The 11,661-nt window shown below is 37.3% G+C and overlaps 2 protein-coding genes across 2 annotated transcripts; one reads left to right on the top strand and one right to left on the bottom strand.

The window, feature by feature from the left end:
* The first annotated feature begins 1,633 nt into the window (after positions 1-1,633).
* Positions 1,634-3,876, top strand: LOC108668346 (paternally-expressed gene 3 protein). The gene is made up of 2 exons (XM_018155535.2): positions 1,634-2,266; positions 2,405-3,876. The coding sequence occupies exons 1-2, from the start codon at positions 2,170-2,172 to the stop codon at positions 3,154-3,156; spliced, it is 849 nt and encodes a 282-aa protein (XP_018011024.1). The 5' UTR covers positions 1,634-2,169; the 3' UTR covers positions 3,157-3,876.
* A 503-nt stretch (positions 3,877-4,379) lies between these two features.
* On the bottom strand, positions 4,380-10,957 carry LOC108668347. The gene is made up of 4 exons (XM_018155536.1): positions 10,501-10,957; positions 6,665-6,826; positions 5,813-5,983; positions 4,380-5,538 (listed from the first exon to the last, which is right to left on the bottom strand). Exons 1-4 carry the CDS (start codon positions 10,652-10,654, stop codon positions 5,300-5,302), a joined length of 726 nt encoding a protein of 241 aa, XP_018011025.1. The 5' UTR covers positions 10,655-10,957; the 3' UTR covers positions 4,380-5,299.
* Between the last annotated feature and the right edge of the window lie 704 nt (positions 10,958-11,661).

Below are 11,661 nucleotides of genomic sequence, written 5' to 3'. Positions count from 1 at the left end.
ACATCGCTTCTACGTCATCCAACGTCAGTCATTTAGACGTGTAGTCTCGTCACGATGTGACGTGCAAATAGCACACGTCTGTAGGCCGTACAACGGTCGTTGACAGGTCGTCAAATCAAGACAGGAACGTCCTAACGTCGTAGCCATGATGGCCTAAGTGTGATGACTTCCATATAAAGCTGCGCTGAAATAGAAGCTGTTTTGCCCAGCCTCATAATGTGTTACGTGCAACTCGTATATATGGACGACGAAATATTAATAATATATTGTGATGTCCTACAGACGGAATTAAATCCGGTATTTTATTTTACGTACTTAGCCGCATACTAAAATAAATGGTGGATGACTAAGCCTAGGACTTTAATTCATGCGAATAGAGAATAATTTAATTTATTTTCTCATAATTTTAGAAAACTTTTGGCATTTTGTACCATGACGCATCGTTATGATGAATAACTGTAGTTCATATTTTTTACTTTTTGGGCATTTAATAATATATCGTGTTAATCAAGATAGTATTATGTAAATTCCAATAAGTTAGAGTTATGGAAGATCCACTCAATTAAAAAAAAAAAATGAGCTCCGATTAAGTTCATACAAAATAATCGAGTTATTTTCAGAAATGGTCTACAAATTAAAATTTCTCCGCAGAATAGTAAATTATTCGCTACTCAAATATTTGGTTCCATCTCTCCCGAGTTCCCCAAAAGGACTTCTAATTTTCCGGTTGAAGGAAACGTCGAAGCAGATTAGCTTGCCAGCTTTGTGGCGTTTTTCGCCCGGCGTCTCACATTCGTCCATATTTTATATGCCGGCTTCATAAATCCGATCTTCATCAGTGAAAAAAAAACAGAGTCCCATCACGTTAATGTTGAAATTTAACGGCGTGGTGAATAACAGATTTTATGTATTTTTTAAATAATTGGAGCAGAAGTTCGAAATGATTTTGTATTTTAAACTATTTTTATTCAAATGATGTGGCACCTTTGTAGATATGTATCGTGACAATTTTTCAGGATTATCGTAATTTCCAAGGGCTATTTACGAGGAGAAGGTTTGTTCTGATCTTATTCGGCAACGCTGAATGTATATATAGTTTAATCGCTGTGAAAAGCTTACCAAAACTCCCTGCGATTCATGGATTCAGCCAAGCGTGTTCATTTTAAAATCATTTTTAGAATACTTTTACGTAACTAGCGGTGATCTTGACCTTTTAATTTTCAGATCTCTTTTTTCCAAGATCCTAACCTACTCGCTGATTATTCGGTTTGATTGGGCAAAGCAAATATTCGTGCTTTGATTAATGGACGAATTGCCTCCCCACATTCATTCCTAATGATCACGCGGAAACATTCAATTATAATTAGCATGCGCTTATCTAATTGATTTGCCAATAGTTATGTAATGCTTACGTACGTGGAATTGAGTGTAAGTGATCTCGTAATGAAAGATGGTAAATCGGGGATTTTATTAAGACTGGATGCTTCATTATTTGGTTATTGGTGCTATTTTCCGTAGAGATACTAGGTCACGATCCAAGATGCTTCTGTTGATTGGTAAAATTTTCATTTTTGAACTCGCAACTGTGATGAAAACATTATCAGTTCTACAGTACAAACTTCTATAATAAATTAAACCTACCAAATACACGTAATTAGTATGAATGTATTTACTTCAGAGAATTTTCTTTACCATATGAACGGCTTGAATTAGGATTGAATAACCCACGCACCGAAGTTAGGTTGCTTTAGATCAGTGCTTCAACTTTTTTTTCTGAAAAGTTGCAAAAAAGCTCCCTTGCAGGTAGTACCTCAGGTAACTGAAATACTTTTTTTTTCTAGGCAACAGTTGCAAATCCTTGCCTTGCTCTCTTCATGAAACGCCAGGCAATGAATATTCGTATCGAGTTTAACAACTAACGCAAAATTGCTTTTGACATCGATGGGATCTACGTACCTACTATCTGGAACTTTCTCTACTATTAAAGTTGTGCGCGTACCACAGGCTGGAAACCACAATAGTACCTAAAAGGACTACAGAGAAGGCTGGAACGATCGTAAAATTCATCTTTACTGTCCATTAACTTGAAGGCAGGAATCTAATTTGTGCCCCATAAGTGTTTCAGGCTGCTCTATTTAGAGGTCGTTTCGTGTTGTCGTGTCCTATGAGATGGACGTACCGCTCCTGTTTTACGTGCTTTTCGTCGCTATAGGAACTTCAGCCACCATGCAGCACAACGATGGCAATGGCGAGTCATCTGCATTAGGTTAGTTTACAATAATTATTGCTCCATTGGAAAATAATTTCACATTCCAGATTACCATTCATATTTCATTTGATGTTCCTTTAGTAGGCTCGTAATTATTTTAATTTCTCTTAATTCAATTATCCATTAATATCTTAGGCCACATCGGTGAATACGAAGAATCGTTCCACCGGTTTCGAGCCGATCTGACGCACTACCTCGATGATGCCAAGAATCCTTTGGCCTTCCATCCTTCCCTGCCTGAGCGCTACACCGAACTGCTCACATTCTACCTCAACCGATTTCCGTGGGTGCGGCACAATGCTCTCCGCATGGGCATTATCAAAATAAATATTAGATCTTTAAACCTAACTGAGATGTTTGGATCCCAGCCGCGAAAATTTGACTTTATAAATACTGAGCCACATGAAACTGAGCCACATGAAACTGAGCCGCATGAAACTGAGCCACATGAAACTGAGCCACATGAAACTGAGCCGCGTGAAACTGAGCCGCATGAAACTGAGCCACATGAAACTGAGCCACATGAAACTGAGCCACATGAAACTGAGCCACATGAAACTGAGCCACATGAAACTGAGCCACATCATACTGAGCCACATCATACTGAGCCACATCATGCTGAGCCACATCATACTGAGCCACATGAAACTGAGCTTCGTGAAACTGAGCCGAATAAAACTGAGCCACATGAAACTGAGCCTCGTGAAACTGAGCCACATGAAACTGAGCCACGTGAAACTGAGCCACATGAAACTGAGCCACATGAAGCTGGGCTACATGAAGCTGTACCGCGTGAATCTATCCCGCATGAATCGGAGTCACATCAAATTCAGCCTCTTCAATCCTCAAGAAGTGAGCTTCCCAAATCAGAGTTTCTTCAGTTTTAAGTGTTTATAAGGTCTGGTCAACTGGTCAAGGTCCAACAGAGAACAAACTTCAATAATGCTTGCTTCTGGAATACGGAAAACCAAATTATGCTGCTCTTCAGTCGAGAAATTTAGTCAAATATTATATGAAATATTCAATGAAATGCTTGGTCAACCAAGTACGAAATCATTGAGGACCTGATGCAGTGCTATGCATGAAGCTCACAGTCCATGGTATGGGTATGGCCTATGATGGTAGGAGAATGATAGTGTGAGAAATATGATTTAGACCACAGTCAAAAAGTTTTCTATATTTGCAATTATCTGCTGTAAAAAACTGACTAAATTTGATGGTTAACTGAGGTATATTGGTTTCCTCTCTCCTTTTTTCACCAATTATTTTGAACAAATTTCCTCTAGCTTTACGTATATAGTGTCGATGCATAAGTCAATATTGCAACATTTAGAGCCTCTGATAATTACAATTTTGGAATATAAACTAAATATATAGTCTGGATTGTAACGTACGGATACTTCCAAAAGATACGTCTATATCTACCAAATGCTCGCTTCATAAGGAAAACATAAACATAGCCGATTAAATTTTCTTAAATTTACAAGTAAAAGATAATTCGTCATAATTATTCAAGGCGGAAATTTACAGTATTTAACGTAGCCCCTATTCAACTCACAAAATTTACCATCAACCTAATAAATATAACTCTGTACTCACTGCACTGAGTGGCAGAGAGCACATTTTCTCGTCCGTCCGACGGTCCGTGACGTGAAGTCACGGACGGACTTCACGGACGGACACGACGAGCGCCAAATGAGAAAATGCGCTAAAAACGGGATTTTTCAACGAGAACTCAAGTACAATGTGCCAGATACTGCCATGCTATGCCAAAATATTGAACATTACCTATCCACTTGATCGTCGAAAATTAATAAAGCGGTGGAACTCTCGTCTAAAGCTTTTTAGGTCTATTCCTTTTCCTTTCTTTACGTATTCAATTTAAATTCACATAACACATTTTAGAGGAACTGGGTGCTTCTAATACACAACGTGCTGCATCAAATGACGAGTGCGATGAACGTTATTGTCAATATAAACAATTGAATAAAGACCACAAGCGAAACACGCACCGTAATTTTATTTTGATATGATAATTGATAAACCACAATAGTTGTCTCATATATGCCAATGTTGTCTCCGTAGTCCATCCAATACAAACTAAAAGTTAAAATAAGTGTAATGGGAGCTCAATTATTGAAAGGAATTCTAAAAAAACTCATAGAAGTTCAGATAACGAATTACCAAAATGTTAAAAAAATTCCGACCAGTCGAAGTGGTAGTTCGCTCAAACTTTGAGGCAAGTAAGTCTGGGCCATCACGTCAGTAAACAGAAACCTTTGGTAGAAACAATTTAAATTACACAAGCAGGTGGATCAGATGTCACTCGGAATGGTCCTTAGCGGCACTGAGATTCCATTTAATATTAAAGTATGACAAAGCGAGCGAGGAGTTCTTCGAAAAGTTAAACCGAGCCTCTAGGATATATTAGTTAGTGTTTTTTTTTTTCTTAGAATACGAGGATTGCAATGTCGGAAAATGTGAGGCCATTTTCATTTTATTTTTTAGACAAATCCAAGATAAAATTTTGGATATTCGTATGCATCAAAAATTCAACTTTCAGATCTTGATGATATCCTAAGTAGCTTGGCAATGTCCATACAATATTTGTATTGTAGGTTAAGGCTGTATTTTTTTTTTCAACCAAATCAGAATTCTAATTTCCGGTCAGCGTGCGATGAAGGTTAGTAAATCGTAACTATTGTCTTATGTCTTCAGAGTAAAGAAAGCATGTGGTAGTGGTTAGATGGCATCACTCATTTGCTAGTTGTGTTCAACGAACGGTAATAATAATCACTCATTGTGCGTGCGGTGCCACCAAGAAAAGATTGAAAAAGACTGGAGGTGGCACAATGCGGTCAGAAAGAGGAAGGAGAGATAGAAAAGGCAGCAGGTGACGAAAAAGGCCCATAGAAGTTGGTTTGTAGCTATTTGGAGCTGCGTTAGGGTTAAATGGTGGGAGTAATTAGTACTTTGGATTTCTAATGTTATGTGGTCAGTGAGCCTTAATCGTCGTCCCAAAGCTGCGATTTATTGGATGAGCCTGAAGAAAGGCTTGCCCTGGCACAAAGCCTTGCCCAAGTAGGTGGCCGGCACGTCGTTGATCTTGCCGTTGAGGCCGTACGCGTAGACCGACGAGGAGCTGCTCCCGTCGTTGACGATGAGGTTGGCGTAGGCTCCTGTCGCGGCGTAGGGCGAGCCATCGTCCCATACGGCGTCGCCAGTCGTGGCGTTCTTCGTCAGGCTGATCAGCAGGCTGTCGGCCCCACCTGAGTGTCAGGGTGTCATCGTATTAATTTCAGGGTTATATGCACTTTATATGGGGAATTAATTTTTTTCTTGAAATTTGTCGTTTGCACGTTATAGTATTGCTTCAGTTAAATCCTGATCACTTACATTATTCATGAACTAAAATTATAAACAAAAAGTAATTTTAACTGCATTTGAACGGTGGAACTAAAATCTGACGGTAGCACTATTCAGTTCAACTTTCTCAGTCAACATTCAAGCATTTACTATAGCTTGTGCAGACATGCAACTGACCTGACTGCTGGTAGTACTTCTGCAGTATCGGTACTTGGTTATCCTGCTGGTAGAAGCCAAGTCTAAAGCCCTTCATCTTCTGACACAAGCTCCTGGCAGCAGTTATGGTCATGACGTCTTTTGAGAGCCAGTACACGAAGCCATCCGCAGGCTCGTGCTGCATGTCCGGTTCTGCGTTAGGGACGCGCCGGGAGATTATTTCAGCGGAGGATTGTTGAAGTTAAATGTTGATTTGGTATGAAAATATTTGCTGTGTAATTCGTGTGTGGGAGAGTGAAACGCGTTTTAAGGTGAAAGGCTGACGTTATTTTTAGAAGTCATTAAAAAGAATTGTGAAATGCTTGGTTTTGAAGCAATTCTAGACGGTTTCAAAATTGTATTTATTTAGACCGCGAATGTTAATTGGTTTTAAGAACTTTCAGAACATGGGGCCAAGCTGAAGTGAATAGATTTAATTTGTAATAAAAAACATGAATTGCAAAGTTATTTGTGCCGTCGTAATGAGGACTTTGCTTCTTAAAAAGGGAATTTCAATTAAGATGAATACATTACAAGGTAATATAAACTGCGCTAATTCATACCACGATTCCTTCATATAATAATTAGAAATTTCAAAAAATCCAGTCGAAATGCTGAGTAGTGAGTACGGTATAATTCAAAGCCTATGTGTTTAGAGCAAGTTTTCGTTCAAATTCAAATTCGGCCACGATATACTCAAAGTTAACGGAAAATATCACAAAAAATAATTGTAACCTAACTTAGTACACGAGTTATAAAACTATTAATCACCAAATCACACAGTTTATAATTAATTAAAGCTATTCTCGTGCAATTAACGCCTCTAGTACGCACGTTCGACTCTAACGGACAGGAAGGCGCCTGGGTCGAGGAAAGGCTGTTGTTCGAAGTCGACGGGCGTCGCGTTGTAGCGGCTGCAGTAGTACGAGTCCTGGGCCAGGTATCCCCCGAACATCTGACATTTGGGGTCTGTCGCACACTTGCCCGAGCACCGACCTGAGCAGATAATGAGATTATTTGTTCAGAATAAGATGATTAAATAAGATTAATTAGAATAAAAAAATAATATAAGGATAGTAATGATGATATAAGGAAATAACTTTGAAACTACGTTGATTTAGGAAATGATTTCCATGAAACTACGCTAAATCCATATTTTTTTCGCAACTTCACTTGCCTGATGGGTTATTTCTCATACATTTGGGTCTAGAGCTTTTATGAGATATATCCACCATCGCAGTTATATGAGAAGAAAATTACAATTACAGTACATCAGCTCCAATCAACGCAGAACTCACGATCATCGTAAAACTTAATGGGATCAGCATACCGTTCGAAATCATCATCGAATCCATGTTAGTTATCGCAGAACTTATTATGCTCGCAAAACTCGATTTTAGTATAACTCACAATCATCTCAGAACTAAGGAACATCGTAATAATTGGATTCAAGCTTAATTAACTTCCCTTTTACTATAATATTTGTTTGCCTATGAGGTACATTTTTTCCAGGTTCTGAAACTTTGACACGACCGACAACCACAATTTAATAGTACTGGCTCCATTGATCGAAAGAGAAAAAAGTCCAAATAGAATTGTGTTCGGGCATTCCCCATTTTCTCTTTCTCCTATTGAGAGATTAGCTTCACTTTTTGACATTACTGTCTCATTTGTAATGTTATGTATTTTGTACAATGCGTCTTCGTGGCTTCTGTCCATCACACTAATCGAGCGCAAATAATTGCTAGATTTCAGCGGTTGTTCCATAAAGTCGTACATATATATATATATTCTTATTGTTTTTCTCTATTCGGCGAATTAGGCTCTTAATAGGAACTGAAAAGTCAAATATCAGGTTTCCAAGGGACATTTTATTATAATTTTAATTTTACGACGTTTCGAATGCAACTTCATTCATTATCAAGTACAGAGGACGAGTTTTGCAACAAGTGAATTTGAAATTTTTGAAATGACATTAGTACAAACATAGAGTATTATGGATACAGATTAGAAAGGAGATCTGTATCCATAATACTCTATGTTTGTACTAATGTCATTTCAAAAATTTCAAATTCACTTGTTGCAAAACTCGTCCTCTGTACTTGATAATGAATGAAGTTGCATTCGAAACGTCGTAAAATTAAAATTATAATAAAATGTCCCTTGGAAACCTGATATTTGACTTTTCAGTTCCTATTAAGAGCCTAATTCGCCGAATAGAGAAAAACAATAAGAAAATTGTCAATAAGAAATACTCTCTGGTCTTCAATGAAACCTGCATTAAAGAAAATCTTCTGCCAAACTACACCAATATATATATATATATATACATTCTTTATCGGGGAACAAATTTCTCTCAAAATCTCGATCTTTTCTGACGAAAATGTTTTGATATTAAACTTAAAACAAATCCTACTTTTTTTCTATGAGCAATCTTCTGGACGAACTCGTTTGAAATATTTAACTGAGATAACCCGTTCTGGAAGACTGAATGTTCAATTACATGTGCATTTGCAATATTTAATGTTCGACATTGGACATTCAACTATATTAGAAACTCAAGGTCAATGTTCATGACTTTTTCGTGGTTTTATTTTGCTTCTGTCGTCAGTAAAATAATGATGGACCAACAAAGCTCGTAAAAAACATTAGCGTAGCGAGACTGCAATTTGATGGCGCGTGCAGAAATAATTTCATAGCAACGGACTCAGTTGAATCGATGCCCAACTGTACTGTAATTATCGTTAGTACGGGTCGGAAGGTCAGATGCCCAACCGTACTAAAATTATCATTATTGTCACGTTTCAGAAGGTCCGATGTCCGACTGTACTGTAATTATCGTTAGTACGTGTCGGAAGGTCGGATTTCCGACTGTACTGTAATTATGCATTTATTTTCGTGTTAAAAATGTAATATATATGAGAAATAGGCTCAAGAAGTGATGTTTTAGAAATAGTTCTAGCACCCATAAGTGTTCATAACCATTCTGAACTGATCCACAGGTTATAATTCAAGCTAAAAATTTATTATTTAACCCGGAAACGATTATATATACGGGTACAAAATTAGCATAACCTTTACAATAACAGCGTATTTCATGACTGAATTCTTATAGAGGGAAAATCACTCTGAAAATTCTTATTATATTCGGCTACGAGGAGAGTAAATATACTTTTTCGTATTATTCTTTAGTAACGGAATGAACGCCAGAAACTTTCGCCGGCTGAACATTAAATAAACGGAAGCATCGATCATGTATTTACGTTTCAATCTACTAACAAATTATTCTGGGGCTACTAGGAATCCATTTCGGTTGACGGCCATGCAAGATGATGAATCGTGTATAAATTCAGGGACGGTTTGAAATATTTAACATTGATCGTGCAAGAGTTTATTGAAGTCTGCCGTATAAGGCTACACAAACTTTGGTTATTTGATTTTCAACATCGTAGAAGATTTCAATAAACTCAATTATTATGTTCCTGCAGTACCAGGAATATAACAGTGTAATATTCAGAGACACGTGTTAGTGCAACAACAGTGCAGAGACATGTGTTATAAATAGCGATTTGTCTATCTCAAAGAATAGGGCTATATGAAATTAATGAAAATTTGCTTATTTAAATAACGCACAAAGTTGAAGAAATTTCTAAACGCAAACCAGCCCTCAGCGATCATCCCTACTGCATTGTTGAATATACATTGTTGAATATAAGGCCAATTTCTGATCCTCTGTAAAAAATGTCATTTACGAATCGTATGGAAATAAGCACCATATAACTCAAACTTTTCGTATCAATCGACATGACTTCGTTAAGCTCATAAATCAATGATTAGCTGCCCCTAATGTACTTAGTTTTGATAACTTGTACTTTACTCTTATTGCCTCGGATTGTTAAACACGCAAAGGCGCACGCTTGAACACACTCGTGAGTGAAAAACTGTGGTTGCCAACATGTTTTTGGCCGTGAATTTGCTCTTTCCTCATTCTGATGATCTAAATATTTTTTTGTGTAACTAGGTTTAACCGATCATTGATTCAGGAGGTACGGCAAAACAACCTCTATTACTAAAGCCTTTGAACTATTTTCTCTCAGTATTGGCAACATAAGTGATCCCGTTCCCACTGACTATGAATGTGGCAACTCAGTCATAAAGTGTTGGCAACATAAGTGGTGATCCCGCTCCCACTGACTGTGAAGGTGGCAACTTAATCAGACGTGGGATTGAGTTGCCACCATCAGTGTTTTCAACATGAGTGATCCCGCTCCCAATGGCTGTAAAGGTGGCAACTCAGTCACTCAGTGTTGACAACATAAGTGATCACGCTACATATTAATAGCTGTTTGATGGTGTCGACATTATCACGGTAAAGCTATGAGCTTCTTGAAGAACGTTATGGACTCTGATAGACGTTGCTACCGCGACTGAACTTCGCTAAAAATTTTAAGAATGCTACAGTCTTGAGCATATCTTATATTTCATGCTAATTCTATTTCAGTCATCATTGATGAATATAATGAGCTTATTAATGAATTGACTTTTTGTTCTAGAATTTTTCTTTTTCATTTCTTTTTTTTAATTGTATTCATCGAAGTTCAAACGCTTACAGTGCTTATAATTCAATAAAAATACATCTTAATTTAAAAATTCACGAATGCGTAACTCACATTCCTTGGAGACACGTTCAGTGGCGTAAGCGAGGGCTTTGTTGTAGGTGAAGCCCGAAACTGTGAGAAATAAGTCGGTCCTTTCTACGGTAAGCCCAGTCGCAGCCTTATTGAAAATCGAAACCAAGAAGAACAAAGTTAGGAATTTTCCCATTTCGAAGTCGACCTCTTCTGTTTATTTGATTAAATACTTGAATTTTAGTTTCGCGAAGACTTTTTTGCTGTGCGTCCACGGGTCAGTGATTCGTACTAGTGTACATGAACGATATACCTCGTAATGTTCTTTTCTTATTTCTTCCTCAAAAACTTCTGTGAGTAATTTTTTGGATTTTTCAAGTCCAAAAACTTTTCTACACCGTTATAATCCAGCTTATTTTTATTTCACCTCGACACCTTCCACCACACAAAAACGTCGCCTGAAAACGAGCCCAACAAGAGGGGGGACTTATTTCCTTTGTTCCTGAGGCGCTTGTGAGCGGCGTAGCTACGACGAGCCGCCTCCGGGCATCAGGTCCATGGTAACCATCGACCGCGATGGAACATCGTCAATTTATCGAACATTTTAATTATCAAACTTTTGCGTACAAAGAAATAAGCTATAATGGAACTTTTAAAGCTGTAACATGCAACGTTGTTACCTTGTATACGACGTAAAATGGTTATCATTTATGCGTTTAATGTCATTATATAAATATTTTTTTGTCATTGTATAAATAATTTTTGTCATTGTATAAATATTTTTTTTTCATTGTATATATATAAAATTCCTTCAATATCAGAAATGGTTGGCGCTACAAATGAAAAATCTTGTGTCAGTTTATAACATTAACTTCTCGATAAATCTTATATAACTGATTGAACATGAAAATAAAAAATTGCTCTGTCAATTAGTTATAAATAATTAAAATAATTCATGGTTTCCCGAAAGTTTTCAATTTCGTGTCCATTTGTGAGTATTGTTTCATTGTCTCTAGTGCAGAAGCTCTGTAGGTTGGAACAAAGGCTGGACGTACTGATTTTTCGATTATCAAGTTTTATGTGCTATGTATAGTTCAGAAATATATTTTTCCTGTTTTTCTAAATGGAAACGCTGCTAATTGGAGGGAGAGTGAAAAACCAATTTCTTTATAAACACGCTACTCAATCAATGGAATTTAATGC

The sequence above is a fragment of the Hyalella azteca genome, unplaced genomic scaffold (assembly GCF_000764305.2).
Source record: "Hyalella azteca isolate HAZT.00-mixed unplaced genomic scaffold, Hazt_2.0.2 contig13297, whole genome shotgun sequence".
Lineage (NCBI taxonomy): Eukaryota > Metazoa > Arthropoda > Malacostraca > Amphipoda > Hyalellidae > Hyalella > Hyalella azteca.
The sequence above is the reverse complement of the archived record's forward strand: the minus strand, read 5'-3'. Positions and strand labels throughout refer to the sequence as shown.